This window comes from Rhinatrema bivittatum, chromosome 4 (genome assembly GCF_901001135.1).
Source record: "Rhinatrema bivittatum chromosome 4, aRhiBiv1.1, whole genome shotgun sequence".
NCBI classification, from domain to species: Eukaryota; Metazoa; Chordata; class Amphibia; order Gymnophiona; family Rhinatrematidae; genus Rhinatrema; species Rhinatrema bivittatum.
The window spans coordinates 483507178-483526856 of NC_042618.1; the positions used below are offsets into that span (position 1 = coordinate 483507178).

Consider the following 19679-nt stretch of genomic DNA (forward strand, 5'->3'; position numbering starts at 1 on the left):
CTTGCATGGACACTGAACATTCTTGCTTGCCGCCTGCCTCTGACCCTTGCATGGACACTGACCATTCTTTGCTGCCTGCCTCTGACCCTTGCAATGATACTGACCATTCTTTGCCCCTACCTCTGACCCTTGCATGGACAATGACCATTCTTTGCCCCTACCTCTGACCCTTGCATGGACACTGAACATTCTTGCTTGCCGCCTGCCTCTGACCCTTGCATGGACACTGACCATTCTTGCTTGCTGCCTGCCTCTGACTCTGACATTGCCACAGAGACTCTCGCCTAGGACCCGCTGGCCCTGGTACCTGAGGGCTCGATCCAAGGGAAAAGGGGTTGGTAAAGGTCAGGGATGGCGAACTCCAGTCCTCGAGTGCCACAAACAGGCCAGGTTTTCAGGATATCCACAATGAATATGCATGAGATAGCTCTGCATACAATGGAGGCAGTGCATGCAAATCTTTCTAATGCATATTCATTGTGGATATCCTGAAACCCTGGCCTGTTTGTGGCACTCGAGGACTGGAGTTCGCTGTCCTTGGTATAGGTGACCTTCCTATTCAGTCTCTCTCCTGCGTAGCTCCGCCAGCTGCCGGTGAAGGCCTACCCCGTGGATTGAGCCAATCTCACTCCAGCAACAAGAGTCCAGAGATCTTATACTACGTAAGTATTTTATAAGTGCACATATGATGTACACGTTTTATAAAACAGATGTATCTCTACCCCACAAGATGCGCATGTATGTAGACTTACGCACAAACACAAGCAATGTATTGCAACCACATAGCAATGAATTGAACGGTGGTACTTTTCTACCTAGTATAAAAACATATGCAGAAACGTGAAGTAGGACTTCCCGACATGGGTCCTGAATTATGCAGGCAAGTCGATGTGTGTGTGAGAAGGAAAGCAGTACTTTCAATAATTAGTGCAGCAGGTCGCCTCTCTCTCCTCCAGGTCATCAGGATCCTGCAGGTTCTTCAGCTAGGACCTCGCCCACTTTACACAGACCTCCCACCCAGCCAGCACTAAACATCTTTCATCTAAATTATGCCAGATAATTAGCAGAAGGCAAATCTACAGGCGTGGCTTCTAAAACAGCAACTTGGGCATGGAATGCCCCAGAGCAGCCCGTTTTATGTATGAAAGGGAGCATCCGTGCATATTTTCAAGTTTTATAAAATACAGAATACACGAGGAGAGGCTAGTTATGCGCATATGCTAATTTTCATGCATGGAATGCCCCAGAGCACCCCGTTTTATGTATGAAAGGGAGCATCCGCGCATATTTTCAAGTTTTATAAAGTACAGAATACATAAGAACATAAGAAAATGCCATACTGGGTCAGACCAAGGGTCCATCAAGCCCAGCATCCTGTTTCCAGCAGTGGCCAATCCAGGCCATAAGAACCTGGCAAGTACCCAAAAACTAAGTCTATTCCATGTTACCATTGCTAATGGCAGTGGCTATTCTCTAAGTGAACTTAATAGCAGGTAATGGACTTCTCCTCCAAGAACGTATCCAATCATTTTTTAAACACAGCTATACTAACTGCACTAACCACATCCTCTGGCAACAAATTCCAGAGTTTAATTGTGCGTTGAGTAAAAAAGAACTTTCTCCGTTTAGTTTTAAATGTGCCCCATGCTAACTTCATGGAGTGCCCCCTAGTCTTTCTATTATCCGAAAGAGTAAATAACCGATTCACATCTACCCGTTCTAGACCTCTCATGATTTTAAACACCTCTATCATATCCCCCCTCAGCCGTCTCTTCTCCAAGCTGAAAAGTCCTAACCTCTTTAGTCTTTCCTCATAGGGGAGCTGTTCCATTCCCTTTATCATTTTGGTAGCCCTTCTCTGTACCTTCTCCATCGCAATTATATCTTTTTTGAGATGCGGCGACCAAAATTGTACACAGTATTCAAGGTGCGGTCTCACCATGGAGCGATACAGAGGCATTATGACATTTTCCGTTTTATTCACCATTCCCTTTCTAATAATTCCCAACATTCTGTTTGCTTTTTTGACTGCCGCAGCACACTGAGCCGACGATTTCAATGTGTTATCCACTATGACACCTAGATCTCTTTCTTGGGTTGTAGCACCTAATATGGAACCCAACATTGTGTAATTATAGCATGGGTTATTTTTCCCTATATGCATCACCTTGCACTTATCCACATTAAATTTCATCTGCCATTTGGATGCCCAATTTTCCAGTCTCACAAGGTCTTCCTGCAATTTATCACAATCTGTTGTGATTTAACTACTCTGAACAATTTTGTGTCATCTGCAAATTTGATTATCTCACTCGTCGTATTTCTTTCCAGATCATTTATAAATATATTGAAAAGTAAGGGTCCCAATACAGATCCCTGAGGCACTCCACTGTCCACTCCCTTCCACTGAGAAAATTGTTCATTTAATCCTACTCTCTGTTTCCTGTCTTTTAGCCAGTTTGCAATCCACGAAAGGACATCGCCACCTATCCCATGACTTTTTACTTTTCCTAGAAGCCTCTCATGAGGAACTTTGTCAAACGCCTTCTGAAAATCCAAGTATACTATATCTACCGGTTCACCTTTATCCACATGTTTATTAACTCCTTCAAAAAGGTGAAGCAGATTTGTGAGGCAAGACTTGCCCTGGGTAAAGCCATGCTGACTTTGTTCCATTAAACCATGTCTTTCTATATGTTCTGTGATTTTGATGTTTAGAACACTTTCCACTATTTTTCCTGGCACTGAAGTCAGGCTAACCGGTCTGTAGTTTCCCCGATCGCCCCTGGAGTCCTTTTTAAATATTGGGGTTACATTTGCTATCCTCCAGTCTTCAGGTACAATGGATGATTTTAATGATGTTACAAATTTTTACTAATAGGTCTGAAATTTCATTTTTTAGTTCCTTCAGAACTCTGGGGTGTATACCATCTGGTCCGGGTGATTTACTATTCTTCAGTTTGTCAATCAGGCCTACCACATCTTCTAGGTTCACCGTGATTTGATTCAGTCCATCTGAAACATTACCCATGAAAACCTTCTCCATTACGGGTACCTCCCCAACATCCTCTTCAGTAAACACCGAAGCAAAGAAATCATTTAATCTCTCCGTGATGGCCTTATCTTCTCTAAGTGCCTCTTTAACCCCTCGATCATCTAACGGTCCAACTGACTCCCTCACAGGCTTTCTACTTCGGATATATTTAAAAAAGGTTTTTACTGTGAGTTTTTGCCTGCAGCCAACTTCTTTTCAAATTGTCTCTTAGCCTGTCTTATCAATGTCTTACATTTAACTTGCCAATGTTTATGCTTTATCCTATTTTCTTCTGTTGGATCCTTCTTCCAATTTTTGAATGAAGATCTTTTGGCTAAAATAGCTTCTTTCACCTCCCCTTTTAACCATGCCGGTAATCGTTTTGCCTTCTTTCCACCTTTCTTAATGTGTGGAATACATCTGGACTGTGCTTCTAGGATGGTATTTTTTAACAATGACCACGCCTCTTGGACATTTTTTACTTTTGTAGCTGCTCCTTTCAGTTTTTTTCTAACAATTTTTCTCATTTTATCAAAGTTTCCCTTTTGAAAGTTTAGCACGAGAGCCTTGGATTTGCACACTGTTCCTTTTCCAGTCATTAAATCAAATTTGTTCATATTATGATCACTATTGCCAAGTGGCCCCACCACCGTTACCTCTCTCACCAAGTACTGTGCTCCACTGAGAATTAGATCTAAAATTGCTCCCTCTCTCGTTGGTTCCTGAACCAATTGCTCCATAAAGCTATCATTTATTCCATCCAGGAACGTTATCTCTCTAGCGTGACCTGATGATACATTTACCCAGTCTATATTGGGGTAAATGAAGTCTCCCATTATTACCGCACTACCAATTTAAGCGCCTATACAGTATCCTGGGTGCGCTGGTACCTGTCATTTCAAATGACAGGCACCAGGAAGTGGATCCCAACTTTAACCCATGAAAACCTAAAAACCTAAAATCCCTTCCTCCCAAAGCGGCTCGACATGTGCCAACTTACCTTTTGTTGCTTTTCAGCCCCTTCCCTTCTCTGCCGCCCTCCGGAGGGGGCAGCCGGCGGCGAAAACGGCTCGCAGCGGTCCCCCCCCGCGCAGGTCCCGGTTCTCCTGGAAGAAAAATCCTGCCCCCCCTTGGAGAACCCAGCTAGGGTTGAGAGGCGCGAGTACTGAGTAAATCCCCTTCCCCAGGGCAGTGCCCCCAACAGGGGCTGCAAGGCAGCGAAGCGTACTTTCATTGGCCTGAGCGCCCGTCAATTTGGGCGCTCAGGCCAATGAAAGCACATAGACGGGCGCGCGTGACGTCCCGCGGGCCCGTCTATGTGCTTTCACTGTCTATGTGCTTTCATTGGCCTGAGCGCCCAAATTGACGGGCGTGAAAGCACATATTTATTTATTTATTTATTTAACACTTTTTTTATACCGACCTTCATAGTAATAACCATATCGGATTGGTTTACATTTAACAAGGGTATAACTGTATCGTAACTAAAGAAAATTAAACAAAAGAAATGACATAGACAATGAAAGCACATAGATGGGCGCGCGTGATGTCACGGCGTGCGTCACGCGCGCCCGTCTATGTGCTTTCATTGGCCTGAGCACCTAAATTGACGGGTGCTCAGGCCAATGAAACTACGCTTCGCTACCTTGCGCCCCCTGTCGGGGATTCACTCAGTACTCGCGCCTCTCAACCCCAGCTGGGATTTAGTGCTTCTGGTAATCAGAAGGTGGGATAGAGCAGAACCACCCAAAGAGCTCGTGAAGCAATGGAACGGGCCTGTATTTATGTACCCAGTGAGGCTTGGGTGAAATTGCAGGCAGGGTCTCCCGGAAGCGATCGATGTGCTCCAGGCTGTACCTTGTAGCTAGGACGTGAGAGGAGTCGGCAGTGTCTCACAGGTACAAACGGCGTGCATTGTAATACAGAAACGGCGGGTGAGGCAACTTGGGTCTCTCAGGGGAGGCGGTGGGGCAACAAAGAGCAGGAAGATCCTTGATCGGGGGACATGGGCAAATCAGAAGGTGGTGCAGCGGGCAGAGAGAGATTACACTACTGCCTCAGTAAACTGCCCCTCCCTGAGGGCCACCACAGCAGCCATCTTTTCTCCTACTGAACCGCAGACCCTTCATGTACAGCGCCCTTCCTGTTTCAGCAGCAAGGTTTGCTTTTTCTTGGCTACACACACACTGCCCCATCACAGGACAGGTACAGTATGGCAGCAACCGTGCAAGCTACACACACGCACTGCCCCATCATAGGACAGGTACAGTATGGCAGCAACCGTGCAAGCTACACACACACACACACACACTGCCCCATCACAGGACAGGTACAGTATGGCAGCAACCGTGCAAGCTACACACACACACACACACACTGCCCCATCACAGGACAGGTACAGTATGGCAGCAACCGTGCAAGCTACACATACACACACACACACTGCCCCATCACAGGACAGGTACAGTATGGCAGCAACCGTGCAAGCTACACACACACACACACACACTGCCCCATCACAGGACAGGTACAATATGGCAGCAACTGTGCAAGCTACACACACACACACACACACACACACTGCCCCATCACAGGACAGGTACAGTATGGCAGCAACTGTGCAAGCTACACACACACACACACACACACACTGCCCCATCACAGGACAGGTATAGTATGGCAGCAACTGTGCAAGCTACACACACACACACACACACACACACACTGCCCCATCACAGGACAGGTACAGTATGGCAGCAACCGTGCAAGCTACACACACACACTGCCCCATCACAGGACAGGTACAGTATGGCAGCAACCGTGCAAGCTACACACACACGCACGCACACACTGCCCCATCACAGGACAGGTACAGTATGGCAGCAACTGTGCAAGCTACACACACACACACACACACACACACACACTGCCCCATCACAGGACAGATACAGTATGGCAGCAACTGTGCAAGCTACACACACACACACACACACACACACTGCCCCATCACAGGACAGGTACAGTATGGCAGCAACTGTGCAAGCTACACACACACACACACACACACACTGCCCCATCACAGGACAGGTACAGTATGGCAGCAACCGTGCAAGCTACACACACACACTGCCCCATCACAGGACAGGTACAGTATGGCAGCAACCGTGCAAGCTACACACACACACACACACACACTGCCCCATCACAGGACAGGTACAGTATGGCAGCAACTGTGCAAGCTACACACACACACACACACACTGCCCCATCACAGGACAGGTACAGTATGGCAGCAACCGTGCAAGCTACACACACACGCACACACACACTGCCCCATCACAGGACAGGTACAGTATGGCAGCAACTGTGCAAGCTACACACACACACACACACACACACACACACTGCCCCATCACAGGACAGATACAGTATGGCAGCAACTGTGCAAGCTACACACACACACACACACACACACACACACTGCCCCATCACAGGACAGGTACAGTATGGCAGCAACTGTGCAAGCTACACACACACACACACACACACACTGCCCCATCACAGGACAGGTACAGTATGGCAGCAACCGTGCAAGCTACACACACACACACACACACACTGCCCCATCACAGGACAGGTACAGTATGGCAGCAACCGTGCAAGCTACACACACACACTGCCCCATCACAGGACAGGTACAGTATGGCAGCAACTGTGCAAGCTACACACACACTCACACTGCCCCATCACAGGACAGGAACAGTATGGCAGCAACTGTGCAAGCTACACACACACAAAAACACACACACTGCCCCATCACAGGACAGATACAGTATGGCAGCAACTGTGCAAGCTACACACACACACACTGCCCCATCACAGGACAGGTACAGTATGGCAGCAACTGTGCAAGCTACACACACACTCACACTGCCCCATCACAGGACAGGTACAGTATGGCAGCAACTGTGCAAGCTACACACACACACACTGCCCCATCACAGGACAGGTACAGTATGGCAGCAACTGTGCAAGCTACACACACACACACACACACACTGCCCCACCACCGGACAGCTACAGTATGGCAGCAACTGTGCAAGCTACACACACTCACACTGCCCCATCACAGGACAGGTACAGTATGGCAGCAACTGTGCAAGCTACACACACACACACACACACACACTGCCCCATCACAGGACAGGTACAGTATGGCAGCAACTGTGCAAGCTACATACACACACACACACACTGCCCCATCACAGGACAGGTACAGTATGGCAGCAACTGTGCAAGCTACACACACACACACTCACACTGCCCCATCACAGGACAGGTACAGTATGGCAGCAACTGTGCAAGCTACACACATGCACACACACACACACACACTGCCCCATCACAGGACAGGTACAGTATGGCAGCAACTGTGCAAGCTACACACACACTCACACTGCCCCATCACAGGACAGGTACAGTATGGCAGAAACTGTGCAAGCTACACACACACACACACACTCACACTGCCCCATCACAGGACAGGTACAGTATGGTAGCAACTGTGCAAGCTACACACACACACACACACACACACACACACACACACTGCCCCATCACAGGACAGGTACAGTATGGCAGCAACTGTGCAAGCTACACACACGCACACACACACTGCCCCATCACAGGACAGGTACAGTATGGCAGCAACTGTGCAAGCTACACACACGCACACTCACACTGCCCCATCACAGGACAGGTACAGTATGGCAGCAACTGTGCAAGCTACACACACACACGCACACACACATTGCCCCATCACAGGACAGGTACAGTATGGCAGCAACTGTGCAAGCTACACACACACACACTCACACTGCCCCATCACAGGACAGATACATTATGGTAGCAACTGTGCAAGCTACACACACACACACACACACACACACACACTGCCCCATCACAGGACAGGTACAGTATGGCAGCAACTGTGCAAGCTACACACACACTCACACTGCCCCATCACAGGACAGGTACAGTATGGCAACTGTGCAAGCTACACACACGCACACACACACTGCCCCATCACAGGACAGGTACAGTATGGCAGCAACTGTGCAAGCTACACACACACACTGCCCCATCACAGGACAGGTACAGTATGGCAGCAACTGTGCAAGCTACACACACACACACACACACACTGCCCCATCACAGGACAGGTACAGTATGGCAGCAACTGTGCAAGCTACACACACACACTGCCCCATCACAGGACAGGTACAGTATGGCAGCAACTGTGCAAGCTACACACACACACACACTGCCCCATCACAGGACAGGTACAGTATGGCAGCAACTGCGCAAGCTACACACACACACACTGCCCCAACACAGGACAGGATACAGTATGGTAGCAACTGTGCAAGTAACACACACTCACACTGGCCCATCACAGGACAGGTACAGTATGGCAGTAACTGTGCAAGTAACACACACACACACACACACACACACACACACTGCCCCATCACAGGACAGGTACAGTATGGCAGCAACTGTGCAAGCTACACACACACTCACACTTCCCCATCACAGGACAGGTACAGTATGGCAGCAACTGTGCAAGTAACACACACACACACACACACTCACACTGCCCCATCACAGGACAGGTACAGTATGGCAGCAACTGTGCAAGTAACACACACACACACACTCACACTGCCCCATCACAGGACAGGTACAGTATGGCAGCAACTGTGCAAGTAACACACACACACACTCACACTGCCCCATCACAGGACAGGTACAGTATGGCAGCAACTGTGCAAGCTACACACACACACACACACACACACACTGCCCCACCACCGGACAGCTACAGTATGGCAGCAACTGTGCAAGCTACACACACACACTGCCCCAGCACAGGATAGGTATAGTATGGCAGCAACCGTGCAAGTAACACACACACACACTCACACTGCCCCATCACAGGACAGGTACAGTATGGTAGCAACTGTGCAAGCTATACACACACACACTGCCCCATCACAGGACAGGTACAGTATGGCGACTGTGCAAGCTACACACACGCACATATACACTCACCCACACTGCCCATCACAGGACAGATACAGTATGGCAGCAACTGTGCAAGCTACAGACACGCACATACACACACACACACACTGCCCCATCACATGATAGATACAGTGTGGCAGCAACTGTGCAAGCTACACACACACACACACACACACTCTGACCCATCACAGGACAGGTACAGTATGGCAGCAACTGTGCAAGCTACACCCACACACACACACACTGCCCCATCACAGGACAGATACAGTATGGCAGCAACTGTGCAAGCTACACACACACACACACACGCGAACACTGCCCCATCACAGGACAGGTACAGTATGCCAACTGTGCAAGCTACACACACACTCACACTGCCCCATCACAGGACAGGTACAGTATGGCAACTGTGCAAGCTACACACACGCACACACACACTGCCCCATCACAGGACAGGTACAGTATGGCAGCAACTGTGCAAGCTACACACACACACTGCCCCATCACAGGACAGGTACAGTATGGCAGCAACTGTGCAAGCTACACACACACACACACACACACTGCCCCATCACAGGACAGGTACAGTATGGCAGCAACTGTGCAAGCTACACACACACACTGCCCCATCACAGGACAGGTACAGTATGGCAGCAACTGTGCAAGCTACACACACACACACACTGCCCCATCACAGGACAGGTACAGTATGGCAGCAACTGCGCAAGCTACACACACACACACTGCCCCAACACAGGACAGGATACAGTATGGTAGCAACTGTGCAAGTAACACACACTCACACTGGCCCATCACAGGACAGGTACAGTATGGCAGTAACTGTGCAAGTAACACACACACACACACACACACACACACACACTGCCCCATCACAGGACAGGTACAGTATGGCAGCAACTGTGCAAGCTACACACACACTCACACTTCCCCATCACAGGACAGGTACAGTATGGCAGCAACTGTGCAAGTAACACACACACACACACACATTCACACTGCCCCATCACAGGACAGGTACAGTATGGCAGCAACTGTGCAAGTAACACACACACACACACTCACACTGCCCCATCACAGGACAGGTACAGTATGGCAGCAACTGTGCAAGTAACACACACACACACTCACACTGCCCCATCACAGGACAGGTACAGTATGGCAGCAACTGTGCAAGCTACACACACACACACACACACTGCCCCACCACCGGACAGCTACAGTATGGCAGCAACTGTGCAAGCTACACACACACACTGCCCCAGCACAGGACAGGTACAGTATGGCGACTGTGCAAGCTACACACACGCACATATACACTCACCCACACTGCCCATCACAGGACAGATACAGTATGACAGCAACTGTGCAAGCTACAGACACGCACATACACACACACACACACTGCCCCATCACATGATAGATACAGTGTGGCAGCAACTGTGCAAGCTACACACACACACACACACACACACACTCTGACCCATCACAGGACAGGTACAGTATGGCAGCAACTGTGCAAGCTACACCCACACACACACACACTGCCCCATCACAGGACAGATACAGTATGGCAGCAACTGTGCAAGCTACACACACACACACACACGCGAACACTGCCCCATCACAGGACAGATACAGTATGGCAGCAACTGTGCAAGCTACACACACACACACACACACACACTCTGACCCATCACAGTACAGATACAGTATGGCAGCAATTGTGCAAGCTACACAGACACACACACACACTCCCCATCACAGGACAGATACAGTATGGCAGCAACTGTGCAACTACACACACACACAACGCAAATACTGCCCCATCACAGGACAGATACAGTATGGCAGCAACTGTGCAAGCTACACACACACACACACACACACACACTGCCCCATCACAGGACAGATACAGTATGGCAGCAACTGGGCAAGCTACACAGACGCACATACACACACACACACTGCCCCATCACAGGGCAGATACAGTATGGCAGCAACTGTGCAAGCGACACACACACACACACACACACTCACACTGCCCCTTCACAGGACAGGTACAGTATGGCAGTAACTGTGCAAGCTACACACGCTCGCACGCACACACACACACACACACTGCCCCATCACGGGACAGGTACAGTATGCCAACTGTGCAAGCTACACACACGCACATACACACACACACACTGCCCCATCACAGGACAGATACAGTATGGCAGCAACTGTGCAAGCTACACACATACACTGCCCACCACAGGACAGATACAGTATGGCAGCAACTTTGCAAGCTACACACACACACTGCCCAATCACAGGACAGATACAGTATGGCAGCAACTGTTCAAGCTACACACACACACTGCCCCATCACAGGACAGGTACAGTATGGCAGCAACTGTGCAAGCTATACACATGCACATACACACACACACTGCCACATCACAGGACAGATACAGTATGGCAGCAACTGTGCAAGCTACACACACACACACACACACACAATGCCCCATCACAGGACAGATTCAGTGTGGCAGCAACTGTGCAAGCTACACACACGCACATATACACACACTCACACACTGCCCTACCACAGGACAGGTACAGTATGGCAGCAACTGTGCAAGCTACACACATACACACTGCCCCATCACAGGACAGATACATTATGGCAGCAACTGTGCAAGCTACACACACACACGACCCCATCACAGGACAGATATATGGCAGCAACTGTGCAAGGTACAGTCACGCACATACACACACAATGCCCCATCACATGATAAGATACAGTATGGCAGCAACTGTGCAAGCTACACACACACACACACACAAAAACACTGCCCCATCACAGGACAAATACATTATGGCAGCAACTGTGCAAGCTACACACACTCACACTCACACACTGCCCCATCACAGGACAGATACAGTATGGCAGCAACTGTGCAAGCTACACACACACACACACACTGACCTATCACAGGACAGGTACAGTATGGCAGCAACTGTGCAAGCTACACACACACACACACACACACACACACACTGACCCATCACAGGACAGGTACAGTATGGCAGCAACTGTGCAAGCTACACACACACACACACACTGCCCCCTCACAGGACAGGTAGAGTATGGCAGCAACTGTGCAAGCTACACACTCTCACACACACACATTCACACACTGCCCCATCACAGGACAGCTACAGTATGGCAGCAACAATGCAAGGTACACACACAGACACACACAGCCCCCATCAGAGGAATGATATAGTATGGCAGCAACTGTGCATTCTACACACACACACACACACACACACTGCCCCACCACAGGACAGATACAGTATGGCAGCATCCGTGCAAGCTACATTCAGGCGCACACACACACATACATACCCACACACACACACACACACACTGCCCCACCACAGGACAAATACAGTATGGCAGCAGCTGAGCAAGCTACACACACACACACACACACCCACACACACACACACTGCCCCATCACAGGATAGATACAGTACGGCAGCAACTGTGCAAGCTACACACATGCACACACACACACACACACTCACACACTGCCCCATCACAGGACAGGTACAGTATGGCAGCAACTGTGCAAGCTACACACACACATACAGACACACTCACACTGCCCCACTGCAGGACAGGTACAGTATGGCAGCAACTGTGCAAGCGACACACACATACACTGCCCCACCACAGGACAGATACAGTATGGCAGCAACTGTGCAAGCTACACACACACACACGCAAACACTGCCCCATCACAGATAATAGCATGGGGAAGCTTTGTTCAACCGTCAGGTAATCTTTCTCAGCCTTGTTCTTTTAGTTGTTAGCAAAGAGCACACATTAAGGCACGCCATCTGTCGTGCTTTGAGCCGCAACCCGTGATTGAGGTTAGCACAGTCGGATCTGAGAAGAGAGCCCTGAGGTCTGAAGGCTGCTCTCACAACTTGCAAAGCTTCCCGTCTGCAGAGTCATTTCCTGCATGTTTCAAGCACTTCCCAAGCAATCTCTTCTCGCCACTCAAAGATCTCTGGTTACTCAAGCAAAGGGGGCAATGATGAAAGATTTTAGGGGAATAAGTGCATGTTTACTCAGATAAAAATGCGAGGATGAATTAAAGTAAGAGTGGGCACCATTAGGCTGCGGAATGAGACTGCATGTTCTGCTCTCACATGCAGTGTGAAATGCATTGCTGCTTTGTACTCGCGTTGTGCGTGCTGCTCTCATTTTCAATGGAAACGCCGCGAGTTTTCCTTTCAAAATGAGCTTGCAGGACGCGCAGGACTCCAAGCCACACAGAGAGTTGCAAATTTGTCCTTTTAATGGTTAAAAAAAAAGATGAGTAACACTGGTGCGAGCTACAGTCTGCGTATTATTGGGTGCTGTGGTGCAGCGCTGATCGCCTGCACACGCGGGGGAGGGGAGGGCCGTCTCGTTGTTCACTAGTACTGGGCTCACCAAGCAAGGCTCATGAGTTATCCCCAGCTACAGCTGATGCTGTTATTTCCTTGCTGAAATGTAGATGCTGTGTTATTGCTGCACTCAACGGGACCTCCAGATGGGACTGGCCCGAGTGGCAGACAGGACGGATGCACAGGTGGGGCCTCAGCGCGAGTCCGATGGTGCCAGCCGTGTCGGATGAGGAAACGGCACCCTTCCCAGGGTGCCGTTACCTGCAGAGGTCCTGGGGAGGGGGGGTGTACATATTATACCAGCAGCTAGCGAGTGGTCAGTCCCTCGAGGGGCGGGGGTGAGCCGACATCTTTAGGACACAAAATGGCCCCTTCCAGGAGCAACGGGGAGAGCTGCGTGCGTCTGGACGAGCTTCCTGCCGAGCCGGGCCGCAAAACAAGCTCCAGCACTAGTGGCAAATCACTGACCTTGATAAACTTAATTCCTTAAAAGTCAAAGCAATAACAGTTAAAGGGACAATGTTCAAAGGGATTTGCTTAGTAAGTGGATAAACTGCACTGCCATCAGGGAGAAAGGGAAGGCCGGAGATGGAAAAGCGCACAAAACTCCTGAGTGTGCCCCCTGTCGGCAGCTTCCCTTTGAAAGCCAGGATAAGAGACGCGCGGGTCTCCTGTTCCCATTTCCCACTACACAGGTCACAAACATTTCACATTGCTACAGTAATAATGCAGGCACTATATTAATAAAAATAACTCCTCCAGTAACCTGAAAAGAGGCTTCTTAATTAAAGTATGATAATGAGAAACAAAAGCTGGAAATCACAATATTAATTCTAAACTAGTAAGGTAATAAAAAAACAGTCCATAGTGTAGAAAAGGTGCTGACGGTGTGAGATGAGGCAGGAGCTCAGCAGAGGCCGCGCTCGGCTCGCGCACCCCAGCACAGAAAAGCAGAATCTTTACACAGAGTTAGGAAAAAGATCTTCGCTAAATTCCAGGTAAAAAAAAAGGTCTTTTTTTTTTTCAGTTTTCTTCCATTTGTTCTTTGGCAAATAAACAGCAAACAGAATACGAGTAGGAAATGAGCTGTGGCCAGAGGCCGCGCAGGAGTCCGTCGTGGAAGGACGACGAGAATGGCGGGGCTGCAGCGGCCTTGTCCGCAGGAGCAGTGAGTGGGTTATTCTCTAACAGCCTTGTGGTCAACGTTTTATGTTCTCTCTCTTTTACGGCACAATGAAGGTTGATGCACTTTCCTCCAGATGAATTAAGCATCGTATTTTTTACCAGTCCTATGAATCTGCTGGAAGAGCGTCATGGAGAAGGCCATGCCCAGGATCTGAAAGACAGAAAACGTTTGCATGGGTTAATGAATGAACAGAGAAGTACGGCACAGGGCGCGCTGAGAAACAAATCCTTGGAAAGGTGCCCAGTAAGAAAATCGAAGATCCGTTTAGAAACATGGAAACATGAAGGCAGAAGGTCCATCTGCCCATCTGGCCAATTTATCGAGCACTTCCCATTCCCATGGCTCCCTCAGAGAGTCCTTGTGTTTATCCCTTGCTTTCGGGAATTCAGACACTGGTTTTATCTCTATCGTCTGTTCCATGCATCCACCACCCTCTCTGTAAAGAAATATTTCCTAAGGTTACTCCTGAGTCTGACCCCTTTCACCCTCACCTCATGATCCAGAGCCTCTTGTATGTGTTCGCCTGAGTTTGTTCCCTTGTTTTGTACATTTACCTGTTCGTTTTTGTGATTGGTTCTTCTTTCAAAATTACGTATTTTGATACTAAAATACCCCATTAAAGTCCACTAAGCTAGTGAGAGTGTATTGATATATATTCTTTTTACATAAGAACATAAGAACCTGCCATGCTGGGTCAGAGCAAGGGTCCATCAAGCCCAGCATCCTGTTTCCAACAGAGGCCAATCCAGGCCACAAGAACCTGGCAAGTACCCAAACATTAGATAAATCACAAGCTACTATTGCTTCTTAATTTACATTATTATATATTTATATGTGTTTTGTTCATGCTTTCTTGCTTGGGTTTGTCCCGCTGCTTGCTATATTCACCTGTCCTTTTATGTGACTGCTCTTTTCCCATAAAAATGGCCATTTTCACATCAGGTCGCTCGTGCGGTTCCCCTTAGTCTGTACTCAATTAGGCCGTCAGCATTCTCCGATTTGGCAGTCTCAGGCGTATTCTATATTTATTTTCAAGGTATGTCTCTCTTTTCTTTTGGGGCATACAGGTTTGTTTCATCTGCATTTACAATTTGTTTTCTTTATTCACAGACTTATTGTATCCCTGGCTTGAAGGTCCTTGTGGTCTCATTTTATGTCCCTCCCGACGCAGCCATTGTATAACCCGGCCTGTGTCGGGGGACCGACAGTGCTGTTATTCTCATTGAACTGAATGGTATCCTTGCAGCGCTTATAAAAACAAGACTGCCCGTTCTTTGAAATAATATAAATAAATCTAGTTCATTGCTGTCTGCAGGTGAATGTAAGCTTTTGAACACATTGGCAGACAACTCACTGAGCTCTGATATTCACTTAAACCACAGCCATTTGTGACCTACTTTCAAACGAAGATCAAGGACCTTAAGTTTAATTCTAACTATCATTGATAATCGGCTAAATCTAAAATCTTTTATTAATCAAACTACTAAGGACTGCTTTCATAAACTTCACGTCTTAAAAAGAATTAAACCACTTTTCCACTCCCATGACTACAGAACAGTCTTGCAATCAATAATCTTCTCTAAGTTAGATTATTGCAATTCCATTCTATTAGGTCTCCCGTCTTCTCACACTAAACCTCTTCAGATGGTTCAGAACACAGCAGCCAGAATATTGACAAACTCAAGAAGAAGAGACCACATATCTCCTATTCTCAAAGACTTGCATTGGCTGCCAGTTCACTATAGAATCTTATATAAGTCCATTACCACCATCTACAAAGCTTTCCATCAACTCTCTCTGCTTAACCTTCAAATTCCATTTAAAAAACATACCTCCGCCAGACCGATCAGAGAGTCCTACAGAGATTCACTACAGGTTCCTCCTTCCAAAACCTTTCAGCATATGACTCTCAGAGACAGGGCATTCTCCTCAGCAGGACCTACTTTGTGGAACTCCATCCCACCAGAACTGAGACAGGAACCCAGCCTTCCAACATTTAGAAAAAGACTTAAAACCTGGTTATTTATGAAAGCCTTTCCAGACACTAACTGAACCTTAAGTCACCTCAATTAACTCAGATCACCCATCAGAGTAATCAACATCTTTGCCAATTCCTTAATTTTACAAACTCTTTTAAATTGGCAGGTTTTATTTTTTACTATTAATTTACTATCGCCTTTTTCACCGTTCCAAGTTGTATTATGTCCCTGTTTTAATGTAACTGCTATTTTTTCTTTAGCACCTGTTAATGTTCTTATTAATTTTCCTTTGTCACACCTTGTTAATTGTAAACCGGCATGATGCGATTCCCATCGCGAATGCCGGTGTAGAAAAATCTCAAATAAATAAATAAATAAACTCCCAGTGTTTTAGGGAACCCAATAGTAAAATAGTACAGCTGGAGAGAATCCCCGCTTGAGGGGGGAAGTGGCCAGAAGGACTGCCAGGATTGTAATTAACAACAAGGACTTCGCCCGAAAGGAGTGAATGGATACACCCCTCTGTGACATCAGTTGCACGCGACGCATACCAGGATAAAACCAGGGGCCTGCGGCACGCAGCCGCCGGCGCACAGCCGCCAGCGCGCCACTTGCTGAACGTTTCTCCTTTTCGGAAAGCGCCCAAATTAATACACATGGGCAGGAAAAGGAAGATAAAGGGGTAGATTTTTAAAAAGTGCGCCTTCGCGTACTTTTGTTGGCGCATCAGGCGCAAACAAAAGTACGCTGGATTTTAGTAGATACGCACGTAGCCGCGCGTATCCGCTAAAATCCTGGATCGGCGCGCGCAAGGCTGCCGATTTCGTGTAGCCGGCGCGCGCCGAGCCGCGCAGCCTACCTCCATTCCCTCCTAGGCCGCTCCGAAATCCCCTACAGGGATGCTCTCTATATTGTTGCGCGTCCATGAGCTCTGGGCTCTCATCCTCCGCAGCCGCAGTAAGTTCGCGGCATCCCCGGCTCCCCCGCTCACAGTCTCCCGTCCAGGCCTCACGGCGGGGCTCGGCGTCCTCCATGGCGTCGGCCCCACCCCTAGGCACGTGTGCGTGGACCACCCGGCCTCTTAAAGAGCCAAGGGCAGCTCCAGCTCCGTGGTGCGCCCTGATTGACAGCAGGATTTAAGGGTCAGACACCACTTCCTTGCCTTGGCAATCAGGTTGAACACTCTGGTGTCTCTAGTTTGCCTGTTTCAGTGTCTCCTGTTCCTTTGTCTCTCCATCCCTGGTAGTACCCTTCGGACTGATCTCATGGTACTGACCTTTGCTTGCTCCTGACCTCGTCTGACTGCTGCCTGGATCCAACCTCTGCCTGTTCACCAATCACGTCTGATCACTGCCTGGAACTTGACCTTTGTCTGACATGACTACTCCCGGCCTGATTACAGGTACTGACCCCTGCTTTGGCTGACCATTCTGGACTGATACTCTGGCCATGATCCTCGCTATCCACTCGGACACTCTCTTCTGGCCTCCTGTGATTCCTGAACCTGCTTGCTTGAACATTGACCGTGCACCCTTGTTCGTGGTGGGCACTCCCCTGTACTTCCTCTCTGGGAGAGACTGCGAGGCCCATCTAAGACCAGGCGGCCCGGGTACCCAAGGGCTCGACCTGAGGGAACCCCAGGTTGCTATTGGCGAAGCTCCAGCTGGCCTCTGACTCCTCCTGTGCTCCGCCTCCTGGTGGCAGCCGCTCTCTGGGTCCGAGCGGAGGGCCGAACCAATCCTGCACCAGGTAAAGGGTCCTCCTCCAGCGCAACATGTATGCCATACTTTTTAATATATATCTATGGTCAAGTTGCAAACGTCTTGCAGGCCTTGGAGTCCAGTAATGACTTGACACCCAGCTTTCTTCCTCATCAGCTCCAATATTAATACTGCAATTGGGTTAATCGGCATCTATTTAAAAACTATTCAAACTCAGCTGTTCAGTAATAAATTTGTTCTGAATCTGGAAAAACTGTGATCATCAGAATTGGAAAATAATCACTGATTTTCTGAAATCTATTTCATTTCAGGAGGTGCAAATTCCTATCAACATAATAACCTGCCATACTGGGTCAGACCAAGGGTCCATCAAGCCCAGCATCCTGTTTCCAACAATGGCCAAACCAGGCCACAAGAACCTGGCAATTACCCAAACAGTAAATAAATCCCATGGTATTAATTTCAGAAATAAGTAGTAGCTATTCCCTAAAAGGTGAATTTTAAAACCCCACAGGTGCATTAATTAGGGGATGCGTGAATATGTCAGACTTGGGCACACCAAGTGGATTTTAAAAGCTGCCGAGATACGGACACATCTCCTGCAGATCGCGCATCAGATGTTTGCGAAAAGAGCCAGGGTGTGGTCTGAGCGAGGCATGAATACTTACACGATCCAACACGCGCTGAGACCCCCTGACGTGTAGCTTTACTTCTGCTACGGGTGACGTTTACATTTAAAAAAGAAATAGGCAGATCTGCGGGGTTTTAAGGATCGGGGATAACTGGAGGAAGTGAAGACTATTAAACTAGGGGGTTTGGAGGACCTCTTTCTTGACTGGGCAAACTGGGGACAAACTGGTAAAACTGGGACTAGCGTCAGTGCACGCTCCTTTTAAAATCCTCCAATTTATGTGTTACAAGACTTTCTTTAGCAAAAGATGAACTAGCAGTTTGTAAATTAACAATATGTTGCTCAGCCGCCATGCTTTGGTTTTCCAATTTATTTAAACGTGTAGTATGTTCCTGTAGCATATTTTTTGTCTCTATATTAAAAGATCCAAAATGAGCCATGGCCTAAGCTAACAGTTTCTCCATATTGTTAACTGACCTCCATACATCAATTAAGGTTGCATTTCTTAAATCTGATAAATCAGCCCTACTGTTATCCATCACTGCTTCAACTGTTTGTGGTGAACTTT

General features: G+C 48.3%; 1 protein-coding gene across 1 annotated transcript in view; it reads right to left on the reverse strand.

The window, feature by feature from the left end:
* Positions 1 to 13484: 13484 nt before the first annotated feature.
* TSPAN9 (tetraspanin 9) overlaps positions 13485 to 19679 on the reverse strand; it is a 193603-nt gene continuing 187408 nt past the window's right edge. The window contains exon 9 of the mRNA XM_029597375.1: positions 13485 to 14930. Coding sequence (XP_029453235.1) covers positions 14859 to 14930 — 72 coding nt within the window. The 3' untranslated portion in view covers positions 13485 to 14858. The remainder of the gene's footprint in view (positions 14931 to 19679) is intronic.